The sequence below is a fragment of the Haliotis asinina genome, chromosome 1 (assembly GCF_037392515.1).
Source record: "Haliotis asinina isolate JCU_RB_2024 chromosome 1, JCU_Hal_asi_v2, whole genome shotgun sequence".
Taxonomy (NCBI): Eukaryota; Metazoa; Mollusca; class Gastropoda; order Lepetellida; family Haliotidae; genus Haliotis; species Haliotis asinina.
Genome location: NC_090280.1, coordinates 102024287 through 102042427, shown reverse-complemented (window position 1 = coordinate 102042427; position 18141 = coordinate 102024287). Strand labels below are relative to the sequence as shown.

Sequence of the window (18141 nt, the reverse complement as noted above, 5' to 3'; positions counted from 1 at the left end):
CAGAACCACGTTAAGGGCGTGTCGCATGGTCCCTGTTTACCGGGAACTGGGAGTAGCCGAGTAGTCACGACAAAGGCCCGGTTAGATTCCCCACATGGTTACGATCCCAGAGGCTAATTTCTGGTGTCTCCAGAAGTGACGTTACTGAAAAAAGGCGCATGACTAAACTCACTCCGAGTAACAGAGCTGGTTTTGTCATGAATTATTTTCAGTAACATTCTATTTGCACCAAATTACGTGAAACACACCTCATTTTTCTTGTCAGTATGTAAGAAAGGAAAGCTGTATCATCCAGTATACATGTTGAAAGGTTATCTCTCAAAGGTCTTCTCCCATTTGTGAGAAGTCCCAGTTGTGAGACAGTGGACGTCTCACAAATGGGACGACACCCTCTCAAATACACAATGTTAGCAGTCCCAACAACAACCTGACAACGATTTAACTCGGAAACTGGAAAATAACAAAACAAACAGAATAATTTGAATATGGAAATAACGGATAGACGGTGGTAAATGTGTATCAATATATTGCACATTGGTCAGTCCACATGAAGGTCGATATTCTCTGGCCACATGTAATCCCTCTGTATTGCAGTGTGGTTATTCTCTGGACAAACCATGAATTTCGTGAGTGGTGACATGGAAACACGTGTCGCCGTCCAGTCAATAAACATATACTGCCATTGTGCCTCCAGCAATCTAACCATGACATTTTCACCTTAACGTAATTATACATGCACCAGCTGTGTTCTTCCTCACCGGCACGGAAACAATATAATACTACTTCCACGTTCACAAGAAATCTCTGCTTAAACCAAAATCGGTTCATAAATTCCACTATTCAGTCCTACCAGCCTTTTACTTCGCAATCATTTTATTCTACCGGCATGTTTTGGTTTGTTTTTGTTTTTTTGGTTTTTTTTTTTTGGTTTTTTGTTTTGTTTTGTTTTTATGGAGGGGTGGGGTGGGGGGGGGGGTTATCCTGCAAACATGTTACTGGAGAACTATCTTGTCTTACCCGCATGGTACTGGGAAACTATCTTGTCTTACTCGTATGATACTGGGGAACTATCCTCTCTCACGAATTAGCATGTTACTGGGAAACTAGTCTGTCTTACCTTCATGTTACTGGGGAACTAGTCTGTCTTACCCGCATGTTACTGAGGAACTAGTATGTCTTACCCGCATGTTACTGGGAAACTATCCTCTCTCACGAATTAGCATGTTACTGGGGAACTAGTCTGTCTTACCTTCATGTTACTGGGGAACTAGTATGTCTTACCCGCAGGTTACTGGGGAACTAGTATGTCTTACCCGCATGTTACTGGGGAACTATCCTCTCTCACGAATTAGCATGTTACAGGGGAACTAGTCTGTCTTACCTTCATGTTACTGGGGAACTAGTATGTCTTTCCCGCAGGTTACTGGGGAACTAGTATGTCTTACCCGCATGGTACTGGGAAACTAGTATGTCTTACCCGCATGTTACTGGGGAACTAGTATGTCTTACCCGCATGTTACTGGGGAACTAGTATGTCTTACCCGCATGTTACTGGGGAACTAGTATGTCTTACCCGCATGTTACTGGGGAACTAGTATGTCTTACCCGCATGTTACTGGGGAACTATCCTCTCTCACGAATTAGCATGCTACTGGGGAACTAGTCTGTCTTACCTTCATGTTACTGGGGAACTAGTATGTCTTACCCGCATGTTACTGGGGAACTAGTCTGTCTTACCCGCATGTTACTGAGGAACTAGTATGTCTTACCCGCATGTTACTGGGAAACTATCCTCTCTCACGAATTAGCATGTTACTGGGGAACTAGTCTGTCTTACCTTCATGTTACTGGGGAACTAGTATGTCTTACCCGCAGGTTACTGGGGAACTAGTATGTCTTACCCGCATGTTACTGGGGAACTATCCTCTCTCACGAATTAGCATGTTACAGGGGAACTAGTCTGTCTTACCTTCATGTTACTGGGGAACTAGTATGTCTTTCCCGCAGGTTACTGGGGAACTAGTATGTCTTACCCGCATGGTACTGGGAAACTAGTATGTCTTACCCGCATGTTACTGGGGAACTAGTATGTCTTACCCGCATGTTACTGGGGAACTAGTATGTCTTACCCGCATGTTACTGGGGAACTAGTATGTCTTACCCGCATGTTACTGGGGAACTAGTATGTCTTACCCGCATGTTACTGGGGAACTATCCTCTCTCACGAATTAGCATGCTACTGGGGAACTAGTCTGTCTTACCTTCATGTTACTGGGGAACTAGTATGTCTTACCCGCATGTTACTGGGGAACTAGTCTGTCTTACCCGCATGTTACTGGGGAACTAGTATGTCTTACCCGCATGTTACTGGGGAACTAGTCTGTCTTACCTTCATGTTACTGGGGAACTAGTCTGTCTTACCCGCATGTTACTGGGGAACTAGTATGTCTTACCCGCATGTTACTGGGGAACTAGTCTGTCTTACCCGCAGGTTACTGGAGAAGTATTGTACTCGACCGGCGTGAATTTCTGCGGACGTATTCTTTCAGACCAGTATAATTTTCAGGGTCCATGTATATTGAGTAAATGACGGATTCAGCCATGTTATTAACTGTATGGCCGTGAACCGTTCAATATATAGATTCGATCTGTGGTAATCATCTACGTCAACCCGCCAATTTATCAACTTCTACAATATTGAACGTAGACTTGACGTTTGCTCGTCAACCATGCCTTTCCTTACACTCTAAATAGCTTGAAGGATCATCGCGGAAAGTAACAAAGGAAACAGAATGTGAATTTCATTTGATGACATCTATTGTTCAAGACCCGTGAAGATCCGGTTTAGAATTGATCTCCAGCAAATCCATGTTTGCCGTAAGAAGCGATTAACCAGAACGTGGCTAGACTCACTGATTTTGGTTGACATATGTGATCGTATCCCAGTTGCTTATGATCACTGGACTGTCTGGTCCAGACTATCTGTCTGGTCCAGATCTATTTACAGCTGGAATAGTGTGGCGTTAAACAAATCAACCTATCCGTAAAATCCCAAGTGCTGTATACTATATAAGTAAAAGGGTTGTCGTTTGTTGTTTAAGGCTTCACTGAGTAATTGAGCCCATGCCCACCAACAGCAGGACCATGATCACCCGATCCAGTATTACGTTCTTACGACAAGCACGGGTTGCTGAAGATCAATTCGAAACAGGATCTTCACGGGTCACTACAAAGACTACTGTTTAATTCGTGAGCATTTAACAGCTAAGTGTCAGTTTTACAAGGCCATTTGATCGTAAAAGTAATGAATGATTAACTGTTAAGTGTCAGTTTTACAAGGCCATGTGATCGTAAAAGAAATAAATGATTAACTGTTTACAACGCCAGCTGACAACAGCTCACTTTGATATCCCGTCATCCGGTGTCAGTGGTCAATAACACCTGGTGTTAACTCTTCATGTTGACCATTGATCAATGTAAACCCATCGGCAAGTCACAAGTCCATGGTATGATTGAGGTGCAAACTTGATCCCTAATTGTGTAGACTGTCGATGAAGCGATGACCCTCAAGAGTGACCGACATATGGTCATCTTGGATTATTGTAAATGGGCGTCACCGGTCGATGCCAAATCTTAAATGAAATACATAATATGTAACGTTTTCGTAGCACCAAATTCTAACGCCGCGCTGAGCAATATTATAGGTCTCTAACGGTGGTCTGTCAATAACACTCGAGTCTGGGTCCGTTGGGTAATACACCCATTTTGTAAAGTATACTGAGTCACAAAAGAAACTTCACATTCTTTCTGCAGGGCACTCTTAAAGAACAAGACATGTTAAGATTATTAAATTGTTATTATTTCATTGCTGAGATCTGTGTGATGTACTCGATACACTGACAGTTCCACAATCGTTCCATTAGGCTGCAACGCCGTTCCAAAACATGGGTATACAGAATGTCAAGTCACCACTGCCAAACACCGTCTCCTCATCGACTGCCTGATGCTTGTGAACACGTGGTTTTGGATTCTGCGCCATTGCTCTTGCAAGGCAGCGCCAAGTTCCTATAATTTTTTAGGTTGGTTCCTAGGACCACGAAGCCTTCTCCCAAGTGCATCCCAAAGTGCTCTGTTGGATTAAGGTCAGGGGACCTCGATGGCCAGTCGAGTGTTTTGAAGGAAATTTTGTGGCAACATCGCGGTATGCGGTCGAACATTATCATGCTGGAACTGTAGACCTGTTCCATGAGCCACCATGAAAGGAACGAGTTCAGTTGTGAGCATCGGGTAGCATGTAAGCAGCAGCTGTGAAGTTTCCACGGATGACCAGAAGTTTTCACAGAAAGCACCCCACACCATGCAGCTTCCGCCCCCGAATCTGTCGGCTTCTTGTACGCAACATTAGGCATACGGTTCACGACTTGGTCTCCAGACCCTTTGCCTGTAATCAGCGAATCTGAGGGTAATACTGGATTCATTGCTAAAGACGACTCGATTCCAGTCTCTCTGGGTCCATCGGAGGTGACGTTCAAACAGCAGACGTTGACGTTGATGAAACGGCGTCAATACTGTCCCATGATATGGACGTCGAGAATGGAGATTGGCAGTCTGCAACCGATTTCGAATGGTCTGTGAAGACAGTCGACCTCTAAACATCTCAGCCCCGGTTCGTGTAGCCGGCAGAAATCTGTCACGTAGGTGACGTAGGACGATTTGACGATCTTCTGCTCATGACGTCAGACGTAGACGGCCCGACATTGGGCGATCAGAAGTGGTGCCAGGTTGTTGTAGACGACCTCGCAAGTCATACACACTACGACGGCTGCATCCCATTGCTCCTGCGACGTCAATAACGGATCTTCCCGCTTGCAACATGCCAACGGCACGTTCACGTTGTACATGTGACAATCGTGGCATTGAAAGTATCGTTGTGGTTTAAAAGTGTGTTTTTCAGTTCTTGAGGCCAATGCAAACACGTGCAAATGAAGAAAATTTTGATGCGAAAATCACGTGATGGACTGCACGTGCATAACCTGATTTGGCACTAACGTCATTTGCACGACGAATGGATGGGTTTGAGTGGGTTTAGCTAACGTTTTTCTAAAGTCGAAAGATAGATATCCCATGTCGGATACATAGATATATCATCTGAGAAACATTATTCATTGTTTTTAACAATTACATTTTGTGAAGTTTCTTTTTTTACTCAGTATATTTTGTTCACTTTTTACTCGTCTACAGAAATGATGCCAAGATAATAACACCATGTTCTTTAAAGATCTGTGAAGATCAGGGTTAGAATTGATTCAGCAACCCATGTATGTCTTACGGGGACTCATGGGATCAAGTGGCCAGGCACGCTGACGTGGTTGACACATGCCATCGCATCCCATTTGCGTCGGTAGATGCCAATTCTTTAAGCGTAAAACTAATCAGACTAATTCCCTCACCGGCCTCTCTCCATCACATGCATTATATGTTATATTTATACGTAGAAATCTCTCTCTGTCCAAGCCTCTGTCTTTAAATCATTACATGTACTTGCAAAATGTAGGTGTAATTTTGGCTTTCCTGTTGGACTTTTTCCACAAGTCTCACCCACAAGTACACACATGAACAGGCAGTATGTCGTTACGTAAAATAAGATAGTATAAGTGCAAAATATTTTATATATTTTACTGGAATGAAACTTTGTAAGGAATAATACTGATCAATTTATTTAGAAAAATAAAAAAAACATACATAATCATAAATTGCATCATTGCTGGTATAAAAGAATCGACATTTCTTTTCTGAAAACTTACCAGGAAATATTCAGTTCTGTACAATATGAGCATTTTACAGCCTCTTCACTATATATTTCTGTAATCTATACTACTCATCAAAAGTGTAAACTCACTAATGTAAATGCAGCCGATTACTTCAGTCACCTGTTCTAAACTAGATTTTGCAATATATTCCACATAGTTTAAAAGTGCTGATGTATAATAAAACAAATTCGTTAAGTTGACAAGAGTATTGTCATGTGTTCAAGCAATGATTAAACACGGTGAAAAACGGCTAATTCTTATCAAAAGTTTACACAACACGCAGCGGTTCACTTGTACGATATTTGCAAATGCTTACAGGAATTTGATGAATCATCAACGTGCAATTAATCTGCATAAAGTTTGTACATGTTTCCCCCAAGAGGTGGAGAAATTCATCTTCGCTGTAAACATGTATACATATTTAACATATAGTGGGTGTTATAAGCGAGTCTAGACTTTTGATGGGTAGTATATTACACTACATGGTGAACTCACATCCGCGGTACATACACGCGTCGACAAGTACCATTTTAACGTATTTGAAGTTTGAAGTTTGTTTTCTATTAATGATGGAGGACGATAACGTATGCAAGCTCGTGAAGTATTGACCATTCACTGCAGCTGCTTTGTCGCAATGTATCACACGATAACTGCATGGTCCACTACATAACGCCTCTTTGGCCAATGTCCAGTTACAAAAGCCTGTCGGCAGCAGCAGGGGTTGCTTATACTAGTATCACTTTACCATCGTAACCGAGTTACCTTTGTAGTGAGTGAGTGAGTGAGTGACTTTGGTTTGACACCGCTTTTAGCATCATCCCAACATTATCACGACGGGAAGTACAAAAAGTGGGCTTCACACCCTGGTGGAGAATCGAACCCGGGCCTTCGGCATGACGAGCGAACGCTTTAACCGCTAGGCTACCCCGCTGCACTAGTTCACTCAAGAATTCACATGACTGAATCAAGAAGAGATTTGGCTATCATGGTCTGTCCAAACATGTTTATCAAATACAGTCGGTGAGTGGATGAGTAAAACTATGATTTTACGCCGCTTTTAGTAATATTTTAGCCTTATCGTGGCGCCAGAAATGGGTTTCACAAATTGTACCTTTGTTGGAACATCGAACCCGTGTCTACATCGTGACGAACGGAACTCACATTCCGCTGAGCAAAGACAAGAGAGCTACCTGAAGCCCCCATTGGTGTTGAGAGGTTGTCATGGGCTTCTGGGTCGACCCTCGTGAAAAATAACAACCTGTTATTCATAAGACCTTTATTAACTTGGATGTTCAGGTTCATGGATAATAAATACATGTATATTGGTGTACGGGACAACTCTCTACCACACAAACGTATATACCGAGCTTAACTCTTAGCTCGGACTGTTTTATTCTGTCGACAAAATTCCCTGCAACAGGTTAATGTTTCATTGTGCTGCAGTCGGCACTGTTCCAGTCACATCAGAACAGACTGTACATAACAAAGTATGCACCTGAAGCAGACAGTGACTGGCTACTTGAGGAAGATCCGTCATCGGAGAATGTCAACACGCAATACACACACCATCATATCATTTCAACATATTGGTCAGCTGTTCAGTACACTGCTATTCTGACCGCAGAGAAACCGTGTTGCCATGGTGACGACACTGAGAGGTAGCATGTGATACAATGAAGTTAAAAACACTTCATCAGTTTTGGTTCGTTGCAGAACATAAACCACGCACAGATATGTGTATTCACACCTTCCACCCTTCAAGTATAAGGTTGTGGTCCAGAGGTCTAGGTGCCACAGTTCACAGTTGCCTCCCTTGGGGGAACAGGAAACAGTGATTGTGAGAACGAATAACAGCTTACCCCAATTATGTTTCTGTTTTGTTAGCACCATTACCATGATTGTGGGTCAGTCTTCCGACATCAAGCTGGCAAGCTGTGATATAACTGTAAGAATGTTTAAAGCAGCCTTAAATCCATCTACTCACTCACTCTCACTCTTGAATAAGTTAGAGTTATATCTACAGAACATACAATGTGAGAACAGTTTACATTAATTTGAACAAACAATGCTGCACATGCACGGGAAATCTGCAACAGAATTATGTAAACACACATAAGAGCCATAATTACCCACCATAATAGTCCCTCTGAAACTATATGCCTTTAGTTGCAGTAACACCTTTGAAAAACTTTGCCTTATTTGTAAAAATCCTACATTCATCCCTCAATGAAATGATAAACAGTTAAACTAAAATGCTTTTTGGACTCAATCACATAAATACATAATATATTCACATGTAAATGATAGAAGAGACGAAACAGCTGTGACTACTTTCCAGTACCCTTTTGAATGATAACACACCAATCATGCTGTAACCTAGATATACTAACAGCAGCCATAATGGAGGTACAGAAGCTCACCGATCCCCAATGGGATTTTTATGGCAACATTTGATGCCATCATTCCGATTTCCATGTTTTTTTTAAATCAGCAATCTCTTTCTATTGTGACAAATCTGTCACCATGAAACCAATACATAATAATTCAGTCTCGCATATGAAGCCATACAATGCTCAAAATAACCACCCCATACAAAAAAAATATAAGAACCATAAAAATCCTCAGTATTAAAGCATTTAATAGTTCATATTAAGATCCATGTGATACTTAAATATCGAATACTGGGATGGTCCTTGCCTTCCTTATAGCTGAATATACGAGCTAGAGAGATTCTGTACTATATTATAGTTAAAGGTGGAAAGGAAGTCTCTGTCTTTGTCATTTTTCTTAGCAACAGAATGAAGTTAAAAACCCTGGATAAAAGAGGATACTGGAGACTTGTGACTTCCCTTTGACAGTCAGCCTTGGCAAGAACTCTTTCTTCATCATTAAACAGCAAATAACAAGCTCAGTATTTTACAAATGAATATCACATGACAGTACTTGCTGAAATACATACTACTGACTTTATATAAAAATATGCATCACAAACATACATGAATATGCACGACCATCATGAAATAGGGGTATGACTTCAATATATCTAAGACTAAAAATATAACTGTTTCACCATATTTAGGTAGAACAGTACATATGTACTTACAGTTTACACACATAAACAATGAAATTATCACACACAATAGTATTTAACAAATATTCTTCATATTCTCAATTTTTCACATTAGGATTGAGCAAATATCTGAGTTTCAGGAAACCAAATCAACTTCTGTATAAACTGCAACACAAATATTTTTATCACAGCTGGAAACAGGATGTTAAGCAAACCATTTTTCAGATTTCCCATCATGACTTTTTTGTAGCTACTTCAACTTACAAGTCAAACTTTGCCACTATAAATTAAAAAGCAGTCATCTGCAAGTATTTTGGCTTTAGGACAAATACAAACAAAGAACCACCACACAACAACTAAACAAACAACCGATCACAGATGTGAGTAACAGTCAAAGTTATATATATATAGCGGCTGAGGCAAACTCACAGTTATACTCCCTTCCAATAGGCAGGTACTAAAGGAAGCACACACTGTAATGAAGCTTGCAGCTGACAGCGTCATGGGTCATAGCTTTAACAAATCAAGCAAACTTACTAGTGTTAAACTCAAAGACCTAGTAATTTAATTGGGCATCTGCATAATGACTGCAGTTAAAAACAACAGAGCAAGTTCATGATCAGCTCATCACACTAACACAATTGATCAATGGAAATTAATTCTTCACACCAACGTTTTCATATTCAAGTTTTTAAAGCAGCACTGCATGTATGCTTCTACTCTTCCCATACATATCTTAACCTATGGGGCAAATGCAAGGTCTGCATTGTTTTTTATCATTGCTCTATAGAGATGGAATAACATGAAACAACAGATTTATGACATATTTATATGTAGTTGATGAAACCAGTCAGTCTGCCCCCCAATCAGTGTCAGGTAGTCACCATGTTTAGGAAAGCAATTTTCTGACTTGGTTCTGAAGACATATATATTCATACACCAAGTCTCAGTGATGTACACTTCCTGGCAGACCTGATGGACGTGGCATCAAAGGGTTAATCTTGACCTGATGGACGTGGCATCAAAGGGTTAATCTTCATCATCGGAGTCTCTCTGTAACTGCTCTGAAACAGGAATGACAACAAGTGACAGACTATCATCCCAAATCCTCAACACTTTACATAACTGTTAAGACCTTGTGACATAGGATGAAACCTTTTTGTCTTGAACCTTTTCAACATAACTATGTACATAATAGAAACAAATTTGTGGCATTATATCGATTAAAATTTTGCATATGTACTGAGAGTTCAATTACAACATTCCACAATACTGAGACAATACTAACTGATAATGTTGAGCTGGCAAAGAGGAACAAGTCTATGATAAACAGACAATACTAACCAATAATGTTGAGTCAACATAGTTGAACCAATCTATGGTAAACGGACAACACTAACTGATAATGTTGAGTCGACACAGTGGAACCAGTCTATAGTAACAGACAATACTAACTGATAATGTTGAGTCAACAGAGTGGAACCAATCTATGGTAACAGACAATACTAACTGATAATGTTGAGTCAACACGGTGGAACCAGTCTATAGTAAACAGACAATACTAACTGATAATGTTGAGTCAACACGGTGGAACCAGTCTATAGTAAACAGACAATACTAAGGGATAATGTTGAGTCAACACAGTGGAACCAGTCTATGGTAAACTGACAACACTAAAAAATAACGCTGAACTTGCACTGAGAAAGTGTCTCTGGTAAACAGACAATACTAACCAATAATGTTGAGCTGGCAAAGAGGAACAAGTCTATGGTACACACAGACAATACTAACCGATAATGTTGAGCTTGCACAGTGGACAAGTTCTGTTTTTCACCAGCCATGGATCAACACACTTGGTGTGAAACTGATGACTGCATGGAAGAACGCGGATTTTCTGTAACAGGAAGCAAACCAAAACAGTAAGCTGCACTCAGTCATTACATTTAAAACTCAACCATCTCTCAAGGGATGTGATGAGGATTTTTATAGAGAAACATGTACAATGTGAGTGACACCCACCTTAATGTATGTACAAAGCCATCATCATCATCATCATCATCATCATCATCATCATCATCATCATCATCATCACACCCTCCTCCTCCTCCATCTCTCCCTTCCACCACCACCCCCCATCCCATCCCCCCGGGCATAAGTTATGGACGGTCCATTACCTGTTTTTTAAAGAATAAATCAAGGCAAATGGCACAGGTATCATGGCCGGTGTTCATGTGGGCGTGGTATTTCTGTGTCTTCATCATTGACAGAGCTTGACAGGCCAACTGACGCAGAGACGCCTGAAACAATAATAATAGGATCTTGTACAACAACTGTCATCTCAAGTTGTCTTCCCTTGAAGGCACCAACTTCCAAACAGAGCATTGCCCTTCATGAATTTTTGTTGGCGAGTAATCTGGTTTGAACTTTGATTGTATTAATTTTGAGGTTAACATATTACAGAAGTACAACTATGAGTCTTGAGTCCATCATATGCTTGAGCAGCAGTAAGTACCACAGCACACCTCCAGTTCTCTGTTGGCTGGACCCCATTCTCCATCCCTGCCTCGGGACTTCATCATGTACAGCAGCATCAGCAACAAGATGATGGTGTAGAAGAAGTTCCAGAACAAGCCAGGATCTGCCTGTATACATCAGTAAAGTCAGAACAACCTAGATGTGTGCATTTCCTGGAATACTACAGGTTTACAGAAACTAAAGATATCAGGGTGGGTAGGTAACTTCTTCAATGGCTAAAGCACAAAATATAGTTGACATCCTGGTATCATAAATTTTCATGCTAGTATATTACAAAGGTTACGTATGACAATAAAGGGGCACTGATGCACAGCGAATAATGTTTCTCGCCAACGGTCTAATTACGAAACCAAACTGCAGATTGGTCAGCACCCGCTCCCTCGACCGTGACGGACAAAGGGACTGTGCTCCGGTCCACCTTAGCAGAATTTCTTCACCTAAACAGTCAGGAGACTGGATGCCCATCATATGCCAATATTTAAAAATATCCATGGTATTCCTTGTCTGATCGTAACAAAATATCCCAGCAGTGTAGTTTTTTCAGATGCTTGGATGTTATAGTGACTGATCCTATTTGATCCTATTTCTGTGTATTTTACCTCGATATTATGTGAAAATATGATGTCTACAAGCTTGTCTTGCTTGACAACGACATAAGGATCCATACCAAAACGTTGCATTATATGTAATAAAGAAGTTGTTATCCATTAAGAATCTTACCCTCTTACTACTCTCCAGCTTCTAATAATCAAACAAATCATCCATGGCAACCCTTGTCTGAAGTACTAAACTGATACAGATCCAATGAGGACAGCACATACCTTGCCCTGTCCAGCCTCACTGTTCCTTTCCAGACAAACGATGCCTCCATGTCCATTCTGCCGCCCACATGTTGCCCACATTGTCAAGGTGGGGAATTTCTGCATAACACAGGACAAATGCAACATCCAAGTATGCAATAAAGAGTTAAAATCCAATGCTTTCTGCAGGAAACTAGTCAGAAATACACTTTATGGGAACTCAAAACACAATCAAAACCAATTCAAAATTCAAGCATTCCAAAAGGTGGAATATATCAGCTATGGTCAGACTAATATTTCATGACATTGTTAACAAAAATAGCTGGAACAAACAGCTTCTTCAATATGACTGCAATAGCAATATCCCAGGAATATCACAGCAAGCACTTGTATTGTACAAGTGTTGAGAATCAAACAAGCATCTTTGGTCTGACAAGCAAATGCCTTAACCCTCGCAGACATACTGAACAGAGAATCTGAATGTCTTGAACACAGTTCTTGAAGCTTCATTTGTCCAGTTATTTCTAAACTTTTAGATGACAAGAGTGGATAAAGAACAAATAAGTCATTACTAAATTTTACTGGATTGCCATCTAGGTGAAAACGGTCTTACCAGGAGCTCTTGCCTTGTCATGTTGACCAACACTCTTGCCTTCAGCGTCATCTTACTGTCAACACATCAAGAACAGGATACAGGTGTTGTAGAATGTAGCTAAACTACAAATCACATGGAGCAACAAGGCTTTATTTCTTGCAAATCAAGGATCCATGTAGGCTGAGATTGTAACATTAATTTAAAGAGTTACATTTCATCCCAGTAAAACATCTAAAATATATACACCACATCAAGCAATTACTTGACCACTTTTGAATCAATATCAAAATATGACAATATTCCTGTCAAGGGAAAATGTGCCTTAAGCTTAGGAATTATTCACTTCCCCATGTATTTTGGTATTTAATTTGTTATTTATACTATAATCTTTAATTTTCTGAAGTAAGCAACTCTGGTAGCAAATATTTGCCACCAAACAGATGTTTATACCTTCTCAGTAGGGAGAGGAGAGCTGTCACATTTTCAGCATTATCAACAATAACAACTGGCTGTGAAAATAGTTGTGACACATCCAACTGAAAGAAAACAGTCTGAATTTACTGCCATGACTCCACCGAATGAAGAGTGAGAAAATCTCTTCCTACATAAGTCTCCTACACTTTGTCAGAAAATTCATAAACATTCACAGGAAAGGTTTAGCAACCATAGATCATCAATATCACAACTACAGTTTGTTGCACTTCAGCCAGAAGCTCACTTGTAGTAGATATTTGTAAAATATGTCTAGCTGGTTTGCAAGCCTCCATTAAGATGTCTGTCCATTGTTTTGTCATGTTTTCATATTAAAAAGTGTCAGTCAAAGAATATGAATTTTCCGATCTTACTCTAGTTCCAAAACAAGTTCAAACTATTTCACTGAAATGTCACCTTTCCGTGTTCTGGTGGAATGTTTACTGACAGCATCAAAACTTCCAAGTTAGTATCCCTGACATCCTTCCATCAATATCAACTATGGTAGGGTTTGTAGAAAGTCCAAGCACATATACAAGCGCATTTGACTTCAATCATAGCTTATTCAGTCTTATACACATGCATCACTATTGCAGGCTTTCACAGTGAGCCAGGAATGCAATGTATACAAATTCATGACATCTATGGCCTATCACGTCAGCTACATTTAGAGAATGTTCATGGTCATTACCTCCTTGAATATTTTGGGGTTTAGAGTCAGGATGATGATCGCAGAGGCACCAAACATCAGAGCATTCTTCACCTGGACACAAGACAAATGATCTTAAAACATTTAGGTGTATCAAACGAAGCAGCCATACCTCTGGTTTCCAGATTTTCCAAAACGGAAATAATATCAGTATGTATTTTGACTTCCATATTTAAGGTTGTGGCTGACAGTCATTGCTATCCCTTTTTGATCATTCATTTCTTTGCTAGTTACCATCATATTCAGAAAAAATATCATCCTCATGTAACAAAGACAACTATATAATACATTTGTGCATTTACAACTTCAATATATATCAAGTAAAGGAAGATCTGCTGCTCTATCATGTCTATCACCACAATGGGCATTCTGTGCTCAGAAATTTATATATTCTTCCCACTTAAAGTTTCAACACTCAATTTTGGTTGTACTCTGTAATATTCTAGCTATCTGATGACAGTCTGTATCTAATCGAGTCTGGACCAGACAATCCAATGAGCAATAGCATGAGCACTGATCTACTCAATCGGGATATGCTGACATGTCATGATGTGTCAACCAAGTCAGTGAGTCTGACAATGCAATCTATTCAGTCACTTCTTACACACATGGGTTGCTAACGAACCAGAATCTTCACATTCTTTACAATTCTCCATAAAAACATACAATGCTTATCGCCTTCCAGTTTATCAATGGCACTGAATTTATGATTTATCTGAAAAACCTGGTATGATGGAATGTTATCAGAGAGGCAGCACATCCTGTGTTGCCATTCACCAACCCTGTCAAGCACATGTGGACAGTTGGTCGAGGTGCCATTGTCTGTGATGGTGTCGATGATGTCATCAGCGTAGTACAAGACACCCACCCAGTCTTTTGGAAGTCGGGCAAAACTCTTTTCATCTTCATTGCCACAAGAGTCCTCAATCTGGCACATACAAACAAAAACTATGGTAACATGCAACGAAAAAATCAAACACAATTAAAACACAATTATTACTTATTCATGACATATAATATACACTGTTGCTTGTAAAAAAACAAATAAACAAAATTATAAGCCTACAATCGCGATTCAAAAGTGCAATATTTTCTTCTTGGGCTTACTTCCCTCGTAACAAAGCACTCAGGAGTCTAAACCCTGTCATAGCAGATGGATGTGCACCCAAGTGTAACGACAGCTTCCAACTGGCTGGTTCATTTGCTGATACGCTAAGGGCTCATAGTGTGGTCAGAAAGATGATCTGTTTGATGGGCATTTTAGAAGTATGGCGAGTCACAAGAAAATAACATTCTTTATGGATAACAACTTCTTTTATTGTACTTGATGCATTGTTTCAGTATGGATTCATATACCATTGTCAAACAAAACCATATACACTAGAAGAAGTTGTTATCCATAAAGAATGTATGCAGAGATGCTGGGTTTTCTAAATATATGTACTCTGAATTTGCATTCGATCCAGACCCGTGAAGGTCCCGGGGTAGAATAGGCCTTCAGCAGCCCATGCTTGCCATAAAAGGTGACTATGCTTGTCGTAAGAGGCGACTAACGGGATCGGGTGGTCAGCCTCGCTGACTTGGTTGACACATGTCATCGGTTCCCAAGTGCGCATATCGATGCTCATGTTGTTGGTCACTGGATTGTCTGGTCCAGACTTGATTATTTACAGACCGCCGCCATATAGCTGGAATATTGCTGAGTGTGGCGTAAAACTACACTCACTCACTCGCATTCGATCCAATCAAAATTCACTTCAGTAGAGATGGTGAACTACTGCCTGGCCGGAAACTGTCAGGACTTGAAACTGACAAGTGCTTGCACCAGTTTCCGTCAGATCCAGTCATCAGAGAAAAAACAGATGTAGTTTGTTTGCAACCCATTGACATAAAAACATGTGTATAAGTATAAGTATCACACGTGCCTAATTACATAATGTGGCAGAGACAGGACTCGGCTGTACGGGTCATTGATCAATTTATATTGTTTATGGCGTATAGGTGTTAGGTGTTAAGTTTAAATTACATGTGTTCAATGATTTAAGCTGTGTATTACATACTGTCTTTAGTAGACAGGCAGGCAGACATATAGGTGCCAATAAATCAGACATTGAGCTTTCTCTGTGACAGAGGCTGCTTACCACAATCAACAAGTTTTTCTTATGTAATGAGTAGATTATTTACTTGTTTGTGTACACAACCAAGATAAGACTACTGCTCACGACCCTACACTCCGGGCATGCATACTGTTTCAAGCTCCATGAACCTATAAACTGTGCATGCGTTATGTGCACAGCGCAGCACAGCTGTTGAAACCACTTTTTCCTCCAGCGCTGGGAGAAATTTAGTGAATCATTTGAACTCCAATTTTTCGGGCTTTTTTTCCAAGGAGTATTTTTCAACTTTCTAGGTTGAATTGGCATTTTTGAAGATTAGTTTCAGTAACTGCATACCAAAAGGTATCAGAATTTGCAAAGTTGTGTTTTAAGCTGCATGTGACCTTTAAGATGACTGTCAACATAGATCTAAACAGTGCTTATTTTAGTTGCTAAGGGTTTCTCAAGCAATTATACTGCATAACATTTTCAATATACACATTCAATATAGGACTTGTACAATGATGTACCTTGATAACATACACTTTATACAGCAGTATTTTTTTAGCATGGGCACCATGCAGTGATGTACCTGAGAATTTTCAATGACGAGTGGGTGATAAAATTTCTGTGCCTCAGATATGCAATGCTAATCACAGAAAGTGAGTGAGTGAGTGAGTTTAGCTTTACGTTGCACTCTGCAACATTTCAGCTACCTGGTAATGGTCAGTAAATCATCAACCCTGAACCAGACAATCCAGTTACCAACAGCATGAGCATCCATCTGCACAGCTGGGAACCGATGACATGTGTCAACCATGTCAGCGAGCCTGACCACCCAATCCCATTAGACACCTCTTATGAGTCGCCTCTTTTGGCAAGTATGGGTTGCTGAAGGCCTATTCTATCCTCAACCCTCACAGGTATTATCACAGAAAAATGGTACTTGTCTCTTTCTACCCTTTGCACTTGATACTGACTTTCAGGCACCTTTGCCTGCAGAGAGCAAGGCAAAAGAATCACAAGGCTGATATTACGGGATATTACAGTGATAATCTAATAAGGAAATCATATACTGTATATTCCTCAAAATGTTGGAAGTACTCATGAGCAACAAAAACATTTTGGTCAGGGAGACATTGTTCTTGTATCATATACTTCTATACAGCATAGCATCCACAATGACAGCAAATGTTTTAGCAACGATCGACAGGGAAATTAAACAGCACAATAATGAAAACCGCACATTCTATTAGAACCAACATTCCATCAGTACTTCCTATCACTAAAGGAATGGTCGTAAATAAGAGTTACCTCCCTTGCAAAATGTGTAAACATTCGGTTAAATATTCATTGCAAAACAGCCACAACAAACAAAATCACAGGCTCGTAAACACAATACCAATGAAGATACGCACCAGATGCACCCTCCCATCAGCCATCTTCTCTCCCCCTGACCCGGACAACCATCCACGAACATTAGCTGTCAAACTCGACACCGTGTCCTCATCACTAGATATGCTTCGTTTCGAGCCGAATTTTTCCACCTTTCTGAACTCGATTCCAGCAGTTTTGCTGGACGAAGCTAGCACTGGAGTGAGTAATATAATGTATATAGTAAATATTGCACAACAGCCATTTCGTCTAGGATATTTCACACAGAGAAATATGCATTGTATAAGAATCCAGGCTATGTCAGCCATCTTTGTTTTGATTTGCCTTTACCTTGCCTCAGCTGTTTGTCTCCCTTGTCCAGTGCTGCTGCCGTGATGTCACTTGAGCAGACAGTCCGCTTGCACGTGCGGTATTGCAGAGTGTTTAGTCAAACAATAAACAGAATCAAAACAAGACTGTTTCAAGAATAAAAAATGCAAAGCGCATGTGATAATGATAATTGCATTTTTGACGTAGGACAGACATGTAGGAAAGCGCACATACAATCTCGTCGTCGTCGTCGTCGTCGTCGTCATCATCATATCATCATCATCATCATCATCATCATCTTAATCAGCAGCAGCAGCAGCAGCAGTATTGTATATGAGAAATGCTATGGCG

The 18141-nt window shown here is 40.3% G+C and overlaps 1 protein-coding gene across 2 annotated transcripts; it reads right to left on the bottom strand.

Moving 5' to 3' along the window:
- Positions 1–7071: 7071 nt before the first annotated feature.
- On the bottom strand, positions 7072–17827 carry LOC137257332 (RING finger protein 215-like). Of its 2 annotated transcripts, XM_067794623.1 has the most exons (11): positions 17505–17789; positions 14772–14918; positions 13973–14044; positions 13261–13346; positions 12829–12883; positions 12237–12335; positions 11403–11522; positions 11055–11177; positions 10672–10774; positions 9887–9944; positions 9791–9852 (listed from the first exon to the last, which is right to left on the bottom strand). In XM_067794623.1, the coding sequence occupies exons 1-10, from the start codon at positions 17787–17789 to the stop codon at positions 9910–9912; spliced, it is 1125 nt and encodes a 374-aa protein (XP_067650724.1). In that variant the 3' UTR covers positions 9791–9852; positions 9887–9909. The 2 variants fall into 2 exon arrangements, with proteins under 2 accessions (XP_067650735.1, XP_067650724.1); XM_067794634.1 differs by having other exon boundaries at positions 7072–9944; positions 17505–17827.
- Between the last annotated feature and the right edge of the window lie 314 nt (positions 17828–18141).

Coding starts and splice junctions, on each gene's coding strand:
- LOC137257332 (XM_067794634.1), bottom strand. CDS start 17,789: ATGGCTGACATAGCCTGGATTCTTATACAATGCATATTTCTCTGTGTG. Junction 14,045..14,771: donor GTCCACATGTGCTTGACAGG/GTTGGTGAATGG, acceptor TCTTGTGTCCAG/GTGAAGAATGCTCTGATGTT. Junction 11,178..11,402: donor CAGCCAACAGAGAACTGGAG/GTGTGCTGTGGT, acceptor TTATTGTTTCAG/GCGTCTCTGCGTCAGTTGGC.